The 19,363-nt window shown below is 40.5% G+C and overlaps 1 protein-coding gene across 1 annotated transcript; it reads right to left on the minus strand.

Moving 5' to 3' along the window:
* Nucleotides 1–11,533: 11,533 nt before the first annotated feature.
* Nucleotides 11,534–18,311, minus strand: LMOD2 (leiomodin 2). The gene is made up of 3 exons (XM_062583207.1): nt 17,899–18,311; nt 12,589–13,947; nt 11,534–11,965 (listed from the first exon to the last, which is right to left on the minus strand). Exons 1-3 carry the CDS (start codon nt 18,169–18,171, stop codon nt 11,939–11,941), a joined length of 1,659 nt encoding a protein of 552 aa, XP_062439191.1. The 5' UTR covers nt 18,172–18,311; the 3' UTR covers nt 11,534–11,938.
* Nucleotides 18,312–19,363: the final 1,052 nt, after the last annotated feature.

Here is a 19,363-nt window from a genome sequence, read left to right on the forward strand (position 1 = left end):
ATCTCAAAGAACCTAACTGATGTACCAAAGATAAGGTTACATGGAGATGGGAAGTGTCTGCATAGTCTGTATGATCAAAGCTCCCAAACTTCTCCGGAGGGCACATGAACATTTGGCAGAATTCATAAAGCAGAAACAAAGACTGGAATTACAGGCTCGAGAAGGGATTTGTTAGGCTATCTGAGGTAGTGCCCCATTACACAGAAAGATATCAGTCTGTACAGGAATATATTGAGAAACCACAAGTTCATATTACAGTTTTGGCAGTTCTTAAAAACTGCAAAACATTTGGCCTTCATAACATAGGCAATTGTTTGGCTGTCCAGAGGCTGGAGATATATAAAGGATGTGCCCCTATAGTACTGAAGAATAGTATTAAAAAGTATATTAAAAAGATTCTACATACTGCATTATTTTTATTAAAATCCTTTGATAGAATTTTTTTAATATCAGATCAAACTTACTTTCTCCTCTAAACTGTAATTACATGTTGTATATGTGGTACAGGGGATAATGTAGCTACGTGCCTCTACTTTCCAATGAAATATGCAAGAGAGAATTTTAGAATATAGAAAATCAGGACAGCTATATTGAAAAATGCAGTGTGGATTTTTCTTTTTGGCGCTAGAGAAATTAATCATAAACAATATTTATTTACATTCGCAGTGGAATCTATAGTTTTATCTGTCTTTATCCACCAGGGAAACCTCTCATTTCTGTTCATCAACCTTCCAGCCAACAGGACAGAACCCTCTACCTGGTATGTATTCAGGGGTTTAAAAACTTTCTGTAATATGATGTCTGCTAGGAAGTATTTTCTTCATAGGTAGTGAGACATAAGATCAAAAGATGTTTTCTTCTTTGTTTCTGGATCAGAGGTAGTGGTAAGGGAAAAGTGTCTTGATGGAGCTTTGATTCAGACTGCCTTCATCGTCTTGAGCTGGCTCTTCTTTACCTCTGGTATTTACATCGCGCATGACCTGAGTAATGCTAGAGGAGGATTAAAGCGAAAAGGAAAGAGTGCAGGGTGTCTTTTCACTTGACAATGTGTAGCCCATCACAGAGATGCATGAGGAAAAAATTGACACTGATGAGAGCTACCTGAGCCCAAAATCATCCTTTGATCACCCTGAATATGTCTCTTAGAGAAGCTATTGAATAGACAGATGTCCCAAAGCAAACATGGAAGAAAGCAAGTCTCTTCTATGTGAAACACAGAAATGAAGGGAAGAGGAAAAAAGAGAAAATGGATGCTATGGTGCATCTTCCCTCCATGATTTTGAAATAGGAATGGGAATGGACACAAGGGGAAAAAAGGAAAACTAATTGTAGTTAAACTTCTCCCAGAACAATGCTGTGTAGAGGCAAAGCTGGTGACCTGGCCCCTCAAATTGGGAGTCTGATCATTGGCAGCATGGTGCACACCTCCACGTCACTGCAAGATGATGCCCCAGATACTACTTACTGGAAAAACTTAAGGGCATATAGTATATTAATTTCATTTTGCATCTTTATGCAGAATTCCTCCTTGAACTGCCATGGAAAGTCTAGTTCAAAAGCAGTTGTGCTGATATCATGTAGGACGTTCTGTCACTTGTTAGTCTACCTGTTTGCGTTTGAAAATGCGATAGAGTATCTATTTTAAGAGGCAGCAAAACAGAGAAGAGCTACAGCTGCAACAGCATTTCCAGGCTAAATACCTATTTTCACCTAAAAGCTCTTTGTAATAAATTATACAACTGCTGAACTGCCTTCAGGTGATTACCAGCCAGTTTCAGCTAAACTAAATGTGCTGCTTTTAAGATACGATGTTCCCTGCAAAATCTGTATGTTCATATTGCAAAAAATATGTCTGAATTAATGTGCTCCAGTCCATTACTTGCCTGTAAATGCTAGCAAAGGCCTCAGAGGCCTCCCCCAAGACCTCAGCAGCAGGCTAGCAAGGCAAAGCTGTGATGAATGTCCATAACCAAGCAGAGCAAGCATCCTTTTCTGAGAAGTTGGCAGAAAGGCTAGAACTAGGTGGATAACTTTCTAATCTTTCTCCTTCGCACTGAGATCATTGCAGCTCTCCCAATTCCAGCGACAGGACTGAATAATCCTGCAGAGGTTTTCCAATTCATGAATTTTTGAAGAAATAAGCAGTTTCACCATTTTCCTCATGAAAAAATGAAACTTGCCAGAATTCTTCATGAAAAGTAAGTGACAGAAAGATAGAGATCCTTGATCAGCCCGAGAGAGGAATTAACCTTGAATTTCAAATAAGAAACTACTTTGTAAACTAAACTACGTTCATATTCAAATTCTGCTGAGGCTATCGCTCCACTCAGAGAGAGGGTTGAATATTTATCAGGGCCCTAGATGTTTAAACATTCACTGAAATACCACAGAGCGAAAATTAGGTCTTTGTTTTTTTATGGTTTCTGACATGTGAGTCCCACTGCAGAACCAGAACTCAGCAGCCAGAGGGGTAAGGCTGATTCCCTCCCTCTGATCGGAAAGTCCACCCTGGAGGTGAGAAAAATTAGCCTTTTTCTGATGAAAGAGCCACCTGTGTATCAACGGCTTGATTACTAGTTTATCCCAGGAAATCCCTGTTAGTGTCAGTGCAATCAGAAAACGGACCAGAAAGGCAAGTGATGGAAGAGAAACCTTGAGTCCTGCAAACTGGCATGTCTGAGTTGCAGAGCAGTACGCTGCAGGCGGAATAGCTGCCTGCTCCAGAATGAACCATATATTGGTCAGATCAGGACTAGTTAACATATGCAGTGAGGGCACATTCGCTTTTGCATGGATGACCCTCAAAGAACCTAGTAGGTTCTTTGGTTAACCTTATCACTGAACTAGTCTGCTTTCTCTGCATTTAATTAAGTAGTAGTGATATACATTATTTTATAAGATTAATATGCTGTACACTCACTCACAGACATGGCCAAACATTGTCACTGTGAGGCAGCTAGATTAAAATTATCCAGTTTAAATGGTTCTGCATAGCCAGTGTGAATGTCACAAGAACTAATGACTTATCTTCCACAGGGAGATATAGACTAAACACCGAGGAAAACTTTCTAGCGATATGAATATGTGATGATTGTTTAGGGAGACTAGGAGCTCCACCCATTATGTATTTTTAGGGCAGATTTAATTATATTTGATCTTATCTTGGAGCAAAGGCAGCTCTGGAAGCGCTTTCTAGACCTAATTTTTATGCTTTACAGAGATACGAAGCTGACACAACGTGCTCAATGCCCTTGAACTGCACTGTGCCGCAGTGAGCTAGAGCAGCGGGATTAGAGCTCGGGATTGTTTGACGCCCAGCTGTGAGCTCAGTTTCCCATGTGATTCGAGAGATTCGTGGCAGCGGGAACCTGAGAGCAGCAGCCAGCAGGACGGTGGGATGAGGTAGCCTGCTCAGCTGTGCCGGGCTATCAACATCCAGGAGTCTGGTATCATGGGTCACCAAGCGCTTAGGGTACGGATCCATAATAGTTTAAGCCGAAATAAATCCATGCTGCCTGGATACTACTCTCGTGCTGTTCCCAGCCAGAGGTTCCCCTCACCTCCCCTGTGCCAGAAACACACAGCTAGCCTGGTTTTGAGAGGTCTGGGGAACGAAACCAAAAAAATAACATTCCTTTTTCCTTTTTTCTTTCTTTCACCCCTTTTTTGCTAGATTAGATTTTCTGCTGGTTTACCTAGTTTGTAGCAAGAGAGGAGGCAAGACTTCACAGGTAGGCAGGCATAAAGGGGGCAGCAGGTACCACAGCAGGGATGAGTTAAAGCTGCAAAAGTGCTCTTGGAGCTGCAAAGACAGGTTTTTTCACCTAAAAGTCAACTAAGGTGTTCAAAGTGATTGGCTCTCACTTACACTATTTTGGATTACCTTCAAGGTATAGCAGAGACTGAAAAGTCTGGACCATAAATGGCTGGACAGAAGTTAAGCCTGACAGGACATATGGCCGGCAAGTCTACAGAGCTCATTGGAGGCAAATGAGTATTAATCATGTCAAAGTGGCTAGCCAGGCACCCAAACCTGTGATAAACCCACATGAGAGGCAGGAAGCGTTTGCACAGTCTGGAAGCTGGCCAGTCGCACACCTTTTGGACTGGTGTTGGCACCTGTCCCCCCGACTCACCATATGGGCAGAGCTCACTCGTGTCGGCCTGCCCGATCCGACGGAGACTAACCTGCCGTGGTAACGAAAGACCTGGTGAAGATGGAAACGGAAGGCTGGAGGCTGCCATATAAAACACAGTGCCCTGTCCAGCCTGGTTGTGAAACAGCAACACGTGTGCGTATCACAGACTTAAAGAGCAGTAAACTGAGACCCAGTAAAAGGAATAATCTTACTTTGTACACACATAAATACTTCCTTCAGGTGCCTGTGAAATTCATTGCTGTAAGTGTTGCTCATTTACAGCCCTGAAGAACGTTTGTGAGTGTGTTAACAAAAAACAAGGCTACGATTCCAAGTGTTTCTGAGAAATTGCCCGGGAAATTAAAGCCCATGAAAACAGCCCTTTGCGTATGGATTTACCAAATACCCTCAGCAGAGTGGCATAAAGTGGGCGCAGAAGGAAAGAGAGGTTCTTACCTATGGAATTGAAACCTCTGATATTTCCCATACAAGAAAAATGGTCTGACAACACCCTTTTACATGCCACAGGCAGGTTTTACTTGGCTAGTCTTATGAAATTATCTCCTAGGTCTCTCCCAGAAAACAGCCCCACTTTATTCTCCTCAGAACGGATAAATTATTCTGGTTGTCCTTTCAGTTCCTTACATGCTTGTTTCTTAGATAACTATGTGACAGAAAGCACTTTACTTCCTTTTGACAGGTATTCTTGCAAAGCTGAATCAGCTTTGGAATTCATATGTTTGTGGCTTACTTTACTTTTATTTAGAAAATCTTTCATAGGAGTGGCCAGAAAAAGAACATTTTTGAGCTTTGTGCTTAGTTATGGGACCTGTGTGACTGCTTCCAACATCCAGATTGGGAGGATCCATTCGAGAGGACCATCCTACATTTAGTAATAAATGATGCTTCTTTTACAGCTTAGAATTACACTGACACTAGTTATATTTAGTTAGAGGTACTCTGCCAGCCAAAATTCTTTTATTAGTTTAATAACAATAATAAACATACATCTTAGATCTCCTGCTATCTGAAGATCTTGGAGCATGTTTGAGTCTACATGAACTTAGCCTTGCAGTACTGTGAGACAAATCAGTGCTTGTATCTCAAAAGCAAAGTAAAGGCAAAAAAATAAAGCAATTTACCCAGAGTACACCAAGAGCAGAAGCACAGCTCAGGCCATAATGCAGCAATCTTGGCTTTGATATGCACATGAGCGTATGCACGTATGCATATGACATTCTGGCTCTTTCCAGAAACTCCCTGAGAAATTTTACTGTAATTCTTTTTTAAAGATAAGCAAGTTTCCTTGTGTTAGGGTGCTATAAAGAATCATCCATTTGTATCATTAAAAAGGCTTTTAAAAATTCATATTCATTTGAAATTAAAAAAAAAGTAAAATGTTGCAGATGATAGATAAAAATATATACCTGATAGGCAGGCTGTTGTTGCTCTGGTTTAAATAAGGACAGAATTTTTCCATAACCCTTTGGATTGATTCACCATTTTCAAACAAGAGTAGTTACATCTGAGTCTGATAGTACACCATCTCCAGCTAGTTGGTGATGTTAGCTGAAAGTTTACTCTGACTTCAAGAAGACCTGTTCACTAGCTATAATACACTCTTTCACCTCACTGATTTCAGTGCAAGGCCACACGGACCCTGCAAATCCAAAGCTGTGCTTGAATCTCTTACCAGCATACCTGCTCTGCTCAACAGCCCTGGCAAACTGGAGCTTAGTGTGGACGTGGGGAAAACAGGTAGCCCATACTGGGAGCTGCACTGCCACTGTCTCCTGTGACCCTACCTGTCTCCCTTACATAATCCAAATTCATATCTTCATTCATCTACAAAAACTGTGACCAGAACCTTCACTTGCAGCTTGGCCACTGCTTAACCTTCCTTCTTCTTGGACCCAGTGATGCTGAGGGAGGAAAGCCCAAGCTGCTTCCCTGAGAGGTGGGATTTGGAGATGTGCCCCCTCAGGTTTCAAAGGTCTTTTCTGGCTAGCAGTTATTAAAGATGAATCCTCTGTACTTCTAAGAGCAAGACAATTGATAAAATGAACTGACTAAGGTATCACAAAAATCAGAGCTGAGTTCAGAAACGTCACTTAGATGTGCCTGACTTGCAACCCCGTAAGTGGGCTGACATTTCACACAGCACAGTTAGTCATGTCTGAAAAGTTAGCCATGTCTGAAAACAAAAGTATTTCACGCTGCTGGTATAAAAGCAGCCAGTTTTCTAAAGAACATCTCAGGGATATTTACGGGCACACAATTTCAGCTTTAAGCAAGATTTGTCTCTTGATGGCAGATTTTCGCCTTGCTTTTAAAACATCATTATCACTATCGTTCAATAACTTAACATGCAAAATGAAGTAGTTGAACTGGCAAATTGAGGGAAAGTTTTGTTGTAGTTATTAATGAACGCATCTAAAAATAAATTGTATCTTAAGTGAATGAGAAGCCAACAATCAGGCAAGAAATCTGTCAGGCCATGGTACATAGTATAAAATTTGTCAATATGTGAACTAAATTCTGCTCTTCTTAGTATGTATTTGATTCCTAATGGTATCAAGTGCAAATGGTAACAAGCTAGAATCTAGTAGAACACTTTGACTTCCACGTAATAGTCTCTTTTTAACACTACGTATGATTGACATCAGTTTGAAAACAAAGCATTTTGCTACAAATGGTAGGAGTCCTTTGCAATTTTCAGTTCTATTCTATTCTAGCTTGAAGACCTTGTGGGAGCTATCACTCTTAAGAGTGTTAGAGTAACAGTGGAAGGACCTCTGTGGTATCAGGTTCACATTTCTGCTACTGAAAGCACCACACCAAGCTATCTTTTTCATAGGCTTCTTGCATTATTTTAGTAATAAATTGATGATTTTGTCCACTGTTCTTTAATGATAAAATTGTTTCAAGAACCTCCTTGTTCTAAGAGTTGGGAAATTTCTTCTAAATGCATAGCTGGTATCTTTTTATTTTCCCTACTGCTAACAATGTCTTGTAGCTGAATAGCTGTTTCCCCTTTGCAGTATTTATAGACAAGAGCTGAAATCCTTTAGGGCTTTTGTTTGGCTAGACTGATCCTACCACCTGTTCTCATCTCTTTTCATCTCTTCTCATAGGATAGCCTCTCCAGTTCCCCAGTTACCCTAGCCAATTGTTTTGCCCATCTTCCAATTTAAATTAATTTTTTATGACTATTAGTTACCAGAAATGTGTGCAATCTTCCAGACGATGTTTCACTTGGGTCTGTACCCATGCATAGTTCTTGGAATTAGCTCTCCTGTTAGATCCAAGGGTTCCATTTACCTTTTCATGATTATCTCATTTTAAGGTAGTAAACATTCATCCTGTCATTAACCTACAAACAAATGTTCTCTTCTTCAGCTGAGGAACTCCTCTTCCTTAATCATTTACTTCCATATGTCTTTCATACATTCATATATGGAGATGGGCTTCTGAGGGAAGAGTATGAATGAGGGAGTGAAAGTTGGGATAATCACTTTTTTTTTCAATGTTGGATGATTCTGTGTGTGTGCAGCTATGGTGGAAGTGAAGGAGAGGCTCTGGACATAACCTCCTGCTCCCCTCTACCTCTCAGCCACTCAGGTACAAAGACACTGACCTTCCAACCACGTCATGCTGGAACAGTGCTGTGAAAGCTCCTCTGGCTCCTTGACTGCCTGCAGTGCAGATACGGCCTGCAGGAATGTATGTAGGTCCACCTGGAAGGAGCATAGTTGGCCATCTGTCCTGTTTAGCTCCATCCACAGCCTACACTGCTACCGGAAGCACATCTATATGACTGAGGAGGATGGATAGAGAATGCTGTGGGAGCAGCACATCTACTCCACAGCTAAATTCCCCAGCTGCAGGACAACATGGGTCACAATCCGTAAGTTTCAATTAAGAGATTCAGCAGAAAGGAGGACTTTCAGAAGATGTGGAAATAAAATCTCTTTCACAAGCTGTTTTTTCTTTCTAGGAACTAAGATACTGCAGTTATAGGTAGTAGTTAAGCTCTGACCTTTCTGGTGCTTGAGCAGGTCAGTCCTTTCACACCACATCATATCGCATGGCTTTTATTATGTGGAAGGGCCAAAGCAGTTGAGCTAGTGCCCTCCAGCTGAACTACCTTGAGCTCTGCAGAGAGTTGTGTAAGGTGACGCAGTCTCTGGCCACCACGCGTCACTGCGGCATTCCACCTGCTCCCTGTGCCCTGCAGCAGACAGCAGATCATCAGCGTGACTGCACCATAAAGGCAAACAGTGAAGAACAGCTGTGGGGCTGCATGAAAATGAATCTCAGACACAGCGAAGCTTAGGTGGGCTGCACAGTGCAGACCCCACTCCAACCCTCAGACTGAACTCAGTGGGGACACTCACAGGAGAGATTTGTGCTCAGAGTAATTAGAGAAGGCAGATTTTGCTTTTTTCTTTCTCAGAAAACTATAGTGTTTCTGCTCTTCAGTGGGCTGGTCATTTCTGTAACTGACTATGAGATAAATGCTGTTCCTAAGGTTATATAAGCTGTTCCTAAAGACATATAACCTCTTCTCCTCCCTTGTCCCTTTACCTCTTCAGTAACAGCAAGCACTGGGTTACCGTTTGCAGCATTTCATTCATCTTTTATGTTGCTGTCCAATTCATTTTGACAAATATTTTTGCATTTGCTTTGTTTGACCAGTCTTTGACAGCAAGTGGCCTGCTTCCTGCTGCAGGGAATACCACGAGTTCAAACGAGGAATGCACCCGCATCCCTGGGCTTCCCAGTCAGGACACTGCATTGTGCTGTGGCAAGGGCACAGCACTGCGCACGTGGGATTTGACCCAGGGGCCACATTCCTTACAGGTCAAACAGGAGGCAGTCAGGCCTTCAAAGGAGATTATTTGCCTCCATATGACTCAAGAGAATGTGAACTGAGCCTCCGGGCAGGACCTGGGCCCCTGGGGAAATGCACAATTGTAGTGATACGTGTTCCCAAGGGGAGCTTAAACTCAGCAGGAACATAACTTGGCAACCTTCCACTTCTGGCTCAGGCTAAACTGGCTTTCAGTCCTGGAAGGTAGCACAGTAGCCCCCAGAGCAGTTTTGTACGCTCTTCATATGGTGCTCACTTGTCTATCTGAAAGGAAAACAAATTGCTTCTTGGAAGCTGCTTCTCCATCAGGAGGGGAGCTTGGTGCCACCTGCAGCAGGGCTGAACGCCATTGAGGAAGGAAATGTCCTGCTGTTCCCCTCCACTAGGCAGCAAAATGTGTGCAAAACAACATGTTTTCAGGGACCCTTTCTAACAGGTCTGCAAACAGGAGATGGGCTTTGAAATGTCTCCAAGTAAAACTACTGTGAAATTTATGTAAGCAGAATGTAATTACCCAGATTAGAATTTGGCTAGGACAGAGTGACATTTCATGAGAGAGTGTGCCATAGGATCTTAAATAACCACAAATGATCAGAGCTTCCGTGACTTTACATTTTAGCTGAAATACTAATCTCCATTAGCAGAGAGACATTGGTACCAGACAGGACTGATGAGCAACTTGTCAACAAACACAGTCAGCAAGTCAAACTGAATCAATCTTCATAAGGTTTCTGTCCATTCCCGTGTCCCCTTTCCCTCACCCCACAGAATATACAAGTTTTAAAAGAGCAATTCAAACAATTGTTACTGACCTGAAAGTAGTTTTACCTTCTTTTTCTTCTTTTTCTAGATTTTCTCCTTCTGCATTTTTCTTGTTTCTCATATTTGCAGTACTCTTTTTTTCCATACTATCTTCTTTTTCCACATAATTTTTCATCTCCTGTAGTTTGTTTATTTCCTCACTTCTTGCTCTCCCTGTTCACTTACAGTTCTTTCTTTCATTTTCTTGTCTTCCTCCAAAACCTCTCCAATGTGCTTTCCCTGAGTCCTGTCCCTGTCTTTCATTCTCCTTTGCAACTGCTTAGGTACTGTTCATCGTTTGATTACACATTTTGCTCTGTCCCATCCTTTACAAAGTTGCCAGGGGCAAACCCTGGGCTTGCAGATCTTCTCCCAGTCATGGTCTGCATTCCAGGAGGGAGGGTCCAGATGTTATTGCATTGCTTCCATCCCCAAAAGATCTCAAGCTCCAGCTTCCTTGAGGTCACAGAAGACCAGCCATGGGTTTGGTTTTATGCTATAGTAGCCTATGTAATTATAAAGGCAGCTAAAGACTAATGGCATATACCATATATCCTGCTGTACTGGATCTAGAAATATGCGTGAGTTGTTGTGATCCTGAGACAAGAGGAAAAATTTTGGAAAGCATTTCAGTTACTTGTAAACTGGTTTTGGTAGATTCTACTCAGTAATTCTAAAAGTAAAAGAATTTTAAAAAGGAAAGGTATCTTCACTTTACCATTTTCTTGCCATAGCAGTAACCTTTCTGACAATTCTCATAGATTCCCCTCTCCATTAACATTTATTTCACTCAAGCAATTTGCTCCCCTTTCTGAGGAAATCTATCTCATGAATATTTCAGGATACAAACTTTTTTCACTGTATTTTTTTCAGGAGCACTGCAATGTAGTTGTTCGGTAACCTTAAATAATTACTTTTCTTCAGCACGGCTTTATGCAAAACAAATACTAACTCTGTTATTTATTGTTGAAACGAGCAAACTCATTAATAGTTAGTAGTGTTTCAAAAACTTAATCCTCCTATTCACCTTCAACATGTTGGCTACTGCTCAGTTTTCTTCACGTTATCAGTATCTTCACACTAGCTGAAGCACCCAGAACTGTAATTAATCTGACAGACCAAGACTATCTAGTACTATATGAGGAAGCTATTCATGCATCGTCTGTGATGTGATACCTCATGCATCTCCAAATCATATTGGCTCTGCTTCCACCATGCCATACTGAAAATTCACATCCAGCTTGTTGTTCAGCTGATATCATATGAAAATCTTTTTCCACCTGAATGCTAAACTGCTCTTCAAGTTTCTCTGTCTGACTGAATCTTTGCATCAGGGTTATTTCTGCCTAGATACACTTGTAATTTGCACTCATACTAAGTGGATCTCATTTGAATAATTCTGCTGTATCCTTAAAATATCCAAATATCTTCAACCTTCAGTCTTCAATTAATCATCTTCAACATTAACTACAGGTCTACTCATCACCCATTTTCACTTTATGTTAGATCAGGGATTAGAACCTTGCATACCAGTGGCTGGATACAGCTCACAGCTTAATTTTAGTTGTATGTAGCCTTAGGAACTGCACCAACATATGGGCTCACGTACCATCCTCCAGACAAGCTTGACTGGCGCAGCTGAGAATGGTCTCAGATATTTTTCTGTAAGACTTTCCTAGTGCTTACAAAGTGGAAACAAACACTCACAGGAATCCAGGACTATGTTTCTGCTTTAAAGCTTCAAACCACATTTATTGTAAATTCATGGGGGGGGGGGGGAGAAAAAAGAAAAAGAAACTGCAGGTCAGTAAACTATTACATCTCAGTGCGAAGAACTTGTACATGATGTGCAATCAGAGATTGAAAGGAGTATCTAAATAAGCAGAAATTTCTCAATAGAAATCTCATTAAATAAAAAAAATATTTCCATATTTACAGATTATAAGGCAGATGTATCCTTAAAGCATTGTTTAGTGGATTAATTTCTATTAAAAGAAAATAAAAATGGTTCCAATCTAAGAGTGTACTTAGGAAACAACTTGCTATACAGTCTATTTTTACCGCCAGTGAACGGATCAGTAACCTCCCCTTGACCAGTGCTCTGGTTCTTCTGTTGTCCAAGCTCTCACCGAAGGGCTTCTGGAATCTCCACCTACAAAACCAGGGGAGGGGAGTCTCGTTACATTTGCTATTCAGTCTGGAAATCATCAACTGAGATGTCTGTCTGCTTATCGGTGTAATATGATGATATGTAATTGTGATTTAAGTATGTTCCTAAACATCTAGTCTTCCTAATACCTCTGCCCACTATAGATTCTTAGAAATACAATCATCTACTCCATAAAACTAAAATTCCCTTCCTCTCCTCTTTTGTCTAAAGTTGTTAGAAAGGGTATTAACTCTGAGTTAAAAAAAAGCAAGTCCATTTCTTGGGAGGCACTGTGATAACAGATTTGCCATGTATTATGCTCCAGAGATGGCAAAATTCCTATTTGAGTTCCAGGGACACTCCCAAGGGCCCAGTGCTAAGCATCATTTGCTGTAACATGCCTGTACCTGGGTTGTAGCGGTGTCTCACTTCTGTCAAAACTACAGTCAAACAGAAATAAAACATGTGCTAAGAAAAGCCTAATCAGAGGAAAGCCTGCTCACAAGTATTTTCTTGTATTCATATTTCTAAAAACCCTTTTTATAAAATATATAGGTACTAAAGTTAATTAAACTCATGCCATATCTGAGCTATAATCAGGTGCAGAAATACGACCTCCTACTTACCCGCCTTAACTGTTTTATGCTGCTTGCTCGAATTGCTTCCATGAGATTGTCATGGAGAGACCTTTGTGGGGTGGAGGGTCGAGTAGAGGGTCGTGAACCTTCTTCTGATTTTCTATCTGAGACTGATTTTAGAGAATCTTTAATTTCTTTCAATATACTGTTCTCATGCTTTTTGCTCTTTTTGCCTTTCTTCTTTTTCTGTCCATTTTGTAAAGCTTTTTTTGAGCTTTCTTGCTGCTTGATGACCTCAGCTATATTCCTAGTTGGTACCTTCTTTTCTGGAAAGACGAGAGGAGGAGGAGGAGGTGGAGGGGGTGGAGGAGGTGGAGGGGGTGGAGGTGCTGGAGCTGGAGCTGGGGGTTGACTTTTCATTGGTGGTGCTTTCTTAGAGAGCTTTGGAGAGGACCAAGGCGAGCTCTTAGGTGATACATAAGGTGAGGACCGAGGAGTTCCTTTCTGCAGGACTTTGGTCTTGGGATTGATTGCTCCATCACAACTAGACTCTTGTTGCCGTTGCTCCTGCATACGCTTTTGCCTTTGTTTATCCATGTTTCTTGTCAGGATACTTGTCATGCTCATTCTTGGTCCAGCAAGCTCAAAGTGGTATCCCAGCTTGACTAGAGTGGTGTTCTCTTTCAACAGTTTAACTATGTCCATTTCCACCTGGCTGCCCATTATGTGCCTTTGATTATGGAATCGTAACTCTGTTAGAACCTTGTTATTCTGCAAAGCTCTCATGATGGCCAGTATCCCTTTACCTGTGACAAAATTTGACTCAATGTTCAGACTATTTATACACTGATTCACCTTTAACATACCAGCAATAGCTATTGCAACATTGTCATCAGCACGTGTATTAGCTAGACTGAATGACTTAACCACTGTGTTGTCCCTGAGGGCTTGAGAAAACTGTATGAGTGTCTGTGAAGTGATGTTTTCAATGTTATTCAGATTGACCTCTGTGGTGTCAGGATCATTGTTCTTAACTTTTTCCAAAGCATCCTCAATAACTGTAGGATTTCCGCAAGGGTGGATGGCACTAGATTTAAAGCTCAGACTGTCTGTGTCCTTTCCATCGTGGCCATTGAGTAAGCTTTCACTGTCCTTCTGGCTGTTACATTTCTTGCGTTTAATGTGGTCAGAACTCCTGCCACCTTCACAATTCACAGTTCTTTCACCAGCTGCAGCATTTTGCTTTTCTTCATCCTCATCTTCATCACTTTCATCTTCATCTTCCTCATCATCTTCTTCCTCTTCCTCATCCTCTTCAGTATATGCTTCCTCGGACACTTCACTATTGCTTTCTGTGAAATATTCTTCCTGAATGTCTTCTGCATTGTTTTCCTCTTGCTCTGAATCCTGAACAGGAATGTAGATGTGGGTGTTAAATATGATTACAGTAATGTAGCTACTATCATTCTGAACAAGAAAAAAATTATCTCAAAACTATACAAGTTAATGTTAACAGCTAAAAATAAATCTCCAGAAACAGAGACAGTTAAGAGAATAAAAACATTATTTCAGTGCCTCCTATCTTTTAATTACTATTTCTTTCATTTTCTTTAGAAGACAAATGCTTAGTGCAAATTAAAATAGTTTTACTGACGACAAAGATTTCTACCGAGATAAAATTTGATATAAGATACTACAACATGAATATACTTCATGCTTTCTATGTGTTGGCATGTTCACAAGGGATGTAATGTAGATCTGGATGTATCCTTGCCAGCAGAGACACAAGACTGCAGTTTCAGAATGGACATGATCTATGAGATATGAATTTCTTGATTTCGTAAAGACTAAACACCTGTGCTAATGCTCAGACTTCCATGCATGTATTAGTACATCCATACAGGCTAGAGAATGTCCTGATTGAGTATATAAATAGTGTGTAAACATGCATACTGACTTACAAAATAATACAGAATTACAAGAGTTACATAAAAACAAATCTAGATGTACTCTATAGGCTGTGAACACTTGGGATCTATTTGTGGAGAAAAGATTCAGACACATTCCCACAGGTACCAGGTAATCACATGTCAGTAATCCCCAAATCACTTCAAGTTTGCCAAGAGCTAAGAATATGCTCATAAACAGGTCAGCTGCCATACTGTAACTAGTTATAACTCATTGCCTACACAGTGTACTGCTCTTGTCTAAACCCTAAGGTATGTTAGTGTGCTTAGTGCACTAAAAAGGCAAATTTGGATCCACTTCTCAAAGTTCTGCATGGTGCTCTAACCAGTTATGGTGGCAAAGCAAAATTCTCCACATGCAGAAGCAGCAAATGTCGTTACCTCTGTAAAGTCTCACCACCACCTGGAGAACTCCAGAAGCATGGAAGTGTTGTGTAGGCCATGACTGGATCCTCACAGTGCAACCACCTTTAACCTCTTGCCCCAAAAGATCTCACATGTCCTTTTTAGTCTCCTAGACAGCATATACCTTTTTATGTATATTTTTAAATTTTGATAAAATTTTGCAGAAATATAGTTGTTCTGCATGCATTGCTTTATCAAAATTCATATTTTCTGTGTAAAATACTAAAGAAAGGACATTCACTGGAGACATAATGACTATTCTGCACTTTTGGCAAACTGAATTGTTACTAAAATGACAGCATATTTTCAGAAAACATGTACAAGTTTAAAATTGCTTAATTATTTGTTTCTGAAAATGTGGTTAGAGGTTAAAATAACCTCTCCAGTAATGGCAGATTGCATGGCACTGTTTCAAAATCCTAAGCAGATTTCTGCATCAGGACATATACAAAACAGCCAGTAACTCTAACATTTCCACAAGCTTGACTCTAATGAAACAGGACGCGTAACTGCCAGTCGTGAGTGTGCTCCACAGAGGGTTTGGGGTTTGGAGGACTTGCTGGGTCCTCCTGGAGGACCCACCACCGTGATTGTGCTGTGAACTCTGTGCGGGAAGGGCCTTATGCTAACAGACACTCTGCTGCATATAGGAACAGGGTTTGTGACGGGACCAAGATTTATATCTGCAAATACTTCTGCAAATACATGCGAACATCTAAAAGATGAAAATGCATTCAGAAAGGCCTCTTTTTTGCTATGCTTTTATCTACCTGGGCAGCAGTCGTCAATAGGACTGCTTATGAGCAGAAGTTTGTGCCTCTGAATGGACTAGTAGTATGTTTTGATGGCACTAGATTAATAAAATAAATTACTTGATTGTTTCAATTTATTTATTTTTCTTTCTTTCTATTTTTTTTAACATCTATGGGAGCCAAGGGAGATTCGGTTTCCTGTCATATACATCATTTGGTGTCATAACTAATAACAATTTGAACAGCAGTTTTGAAATTAAATCTTCTCCTAGCAGTTGCATAGAGGTATGCTCTGTTACTGTGTTAGCATGTCACTAATGGACTGCCAAGGCAGCTTGCAGGATCCCCTCTTGCTTTTACCCTCTTACCCTCATAGTAGTAACTTGTTGAAGAGTTAGGCCTAAGAGAGTCAGTACAGAGAGGTAAATATCTTGGGAAAGTAAGTCATTCAGCCTAAAAGGCTACCTAAAAGATAGGTTGGATGCTTGTTTTCTGGAGGTGGCAATCTCTCTCCACTAACTATAGAAGAACCTCAAATACTTATGTTAAATTAGGTGCCTAATTTTCAGACATGTAAGGGCAAGAAGAGCTCATCATCAACTCATTTTCATATTTATGGATGCATTTACAAATTCTCGTATCAGATTAAAAAGTAGAATGGTTTTTGCATGCACTTTAAGGTTTAGCCAGTATGCACTGCTTATGCCATCTAAACAACAAAAAAGGAAAAAAAAAAAAAATCCTGCCTTCGTATAAGACACTAAGCTAGATCTGTTCAGGACAGTCTTTGGAGCTGCCCAGATGGGAGTTAGAGACTCAGCTGGAACAAAACATTAATTTTGCTGTTCCCTCCCTACAATTTAACAAAACAGATACTAATGGTCTGCTGATAGCCTATGTACTTGCTTAAAGAAAGATTATATCACCATTCTCTAGTACTTTAAATCAATCCTGTATATTATTATTATAGGCTAATTTAATCCAGATGATTTTTCTCTGATTAAGAAAACATTTTACCTAATGTACAAACTGCAAGTTATTTCCTGGGCAGATGAACTGAGTTCTGTGAACTGAGGTTGTTGGAAATTCTGACTGAGTCCCTCACCTCTCACTGGCTGCCCTTATCTTTTTTATGTTCTTTTTTTTTAAAAAAAAAAAAAAAAAAAAAAAAAAAAAGAAAGAAAGAAAGAAAAGAAAGGAAAGAAAAAAGAAAGAAAGAAACAAGCAAACTTGTCTCCATTAGCAGAGTCAGAATTTGATATGAAGCAGTACATAAAAGTCAATGAGCTACACACATCCCAATATCTTCGTTTTGCTTTGAAAATACATGGAGCCAATGTGAAAACAAAAGTTGCTTTTTGAAAGAATGCAGTCTCACAAATTGTTTTTGCAGTGGCCCAGGAGATGCCAGCATGGGCTGAAGTTAGACTGAAAACACTCATCAGTTTCTCGGACTGAGACCTTCAGTCCTGCCAGGTTATACTGGTCATTCGTAGATCAAGGACAAGCATTTATTATTGTAATTTATATTTTGGCGGGGGGGGGGGGGGGGGCAAATTGCATAACAAATACTATTGGTTGCTTTTTGAGGAATATAGATAAATACTTTGACTAATTACTCCACGCCAGGCCACTTTTCAAGTAACTTCTACAACTACGCTCTGATAGTGGTTGCCAGAAGAACTCTGCGCTGTGCTGAAGGCGCTCAGCAAAACAGAGCAACTTAAGCCTGCTGACTGCTGTGCACCTCATCTGCAGCAAGCACAAAGTCTGTTGGCCACCTTGCTCCACTTCTGACATATTTTGTATTCAGAATTCCCTTCCTGACGTGCTTCTTAGCAATCTATATATACATATATTTTTTTAAGGAAAGAAAAAAAACAATCTATTATCTTTCAAACATCAAAAGTTACCTAAAAATCTACATCACTACCTAGAAGTAATTTCTACCTAGTCCTTTAAAACTTTATTCCTATATTATTTTAATCACTAATGATAGTTTTTACAGGATTTTCTTTTGCTGTCAACTCAGCTTTAAGGTACTTCCAGAGAGAGAGAGAGCAAAGACTCTCTGAGCTAATTAATATAAAGCACTTTAGCAAATGCAAAAGTATCAGTAACAACATTCTTAAAAATATTGAAAGAAACTGAAAGAAAATAAAAACAGTGAGATCACACTATGCTAAGACAAGCCAAAACATTCTTAGAAACCAGTGAAAGCTTTAGTATCGTACCTTGTCACATGCACCCAGCCTTTCTTTTTCTAAGAGTTTTCTGGTCTCCCTCTCCCAATAGGCCATCAGGGCTTCCCTGCTGAAAGTCCCTGTTGGGGTTTTCTCGGTCAGGCTCTTTTGCCGTTGTCCCACTGGCAGGTTGCGGTCGGGCTCTATGTCCTCCAGCTCCCTCTCCAATTCCTTCAGCTCCTCTTCGGTCAGAGAAGCGAGGAGCTCATCTTCATCAATGTCTTCATATTTACTGAGCTCTCTTCTGTAGCCAAAGGTGGACATGGTCCCGTTTGATCAGGCTGATATAAAACTAAAATGACTAGGCATTCAAGAAGGCTGAATCAAGTATGCTGTATCTCGTTTGGTCAGCAACTGTTTCCCTGCCTAGCTGAGGCACCCTTTTAAGAGTAATCATCAGGGGCTTACGACAATGTGCGAAGGGATGAAAGCATGCTCTGTTTTAGGCATCAGACGTCAGCTAGACATCTGAACAGAAAGAATGTCCTAACACTAGTGTTTGTAGGTCTCTTGAAGAGGGGGATTATTGACACACTGACCATTGCCATATTTAGAGCAGCCTGCTACCGGGAGAATACCAACTTCACAGAGGGGAACGGCAGGAAATAAAATCACAGGCGCAATTACATTGACTTTTATTCAAACAACTGTAGAGAAAGAACAATAAAAATACATTTAATCCTGAGCTGCCCCAGGGGCTGGAAATAAAACGAGCTCCCAGCTGCGCAGTGAAGTTGTTCTCATTTTCACGGCTGTCCCGTGGAGCTATACCGTTATCGCGCCGAGGCATTTGGAAGACGTTGTAATCGGTAGGAATGCAACACGGACGGAGAAGGTTGGCGTGCCGAAGTGTGCAGGAAGCACCGCTCTGGCAATGTCATGCCCAGCCTGTGACAAATCACGCAGCTGGATTATTTATTGATTCTCCTTTTCAAGAACGATCTGTGGGAGAATCAACTTAACATGCTTATTTGAAGCTCATGCTTTTTTTTTTTTTTTTTTTTTTAATGGAGGATTACATTGCCCTGCTTGAAGTTAACAGAATTTCACAGAGCTTTAGGGTCTATGCACAGACCTGGGCCCTCTGCAAACAACATAATTCTGGCTATTAAATCTGTCAGAATCTAGCAAATGAAGGCCTCTAGTGGCCGTTCTGTTAAAAGGCTGTCGCTTCCTGTAGCCCATTGGTTTGCAGCTAGAGAGTGCCCTTAAATCCTTTTTTTATATGAGTATATACGTTCTCATGTCCTCTAATAAATGATATATTATTCTGATATTATCTTTTAATGGATAGGTGTCATCCAATGTAAGTGAATGATGGCCAGCTACAGATGTTTTTCTGAAACACTGAGGCCAGTAATGCCCCAAAACCTCTTTCTGTGTGAGAGGGAAAAAGAGAGAGAGCGAAAAGATTGGCTTTGATATAGTAAAGTAGGAGCATATCAGTAATGATAAA

Source organism: Rhea pennata, chromosome 1, assembly GCF_028389875.1.
Source record: "Rhea pennata isolate bPtePen1 chromosome 1, bPtePen1.pri, whole genome shotgun sequence".
Taxonomy (NCBI): domain Eukaryota; kingdom Metazoa; phylum Chordata; class Aves; order Rheiformes; family Rheidae; genus Rhea; species Rhea pennata.

Coding starts and splice junctions, on each gene's coding strand:
- LMOD2 (XM_062583207.1), bottom strand. CDS start 18,171: ATGTCCACCTTTGGCTACAGAAGAGAGCTCAGTAAATATGAAGACATT. Junction 13,948..17,898: donor GGCTGGGTGCATGTGACAAG/GTACGATACTAA, acceptor ATTCCTGTTCAG/GATTCAGAGCAAGAGGAAAA. Junction 11,966..12,588: donor GCATAAAACAGTTAAGGCGG/GTAAGTAGGAGG, acceptor CTGGTTTTGTAG/GTGGAGATTCCAGAAGCCCT.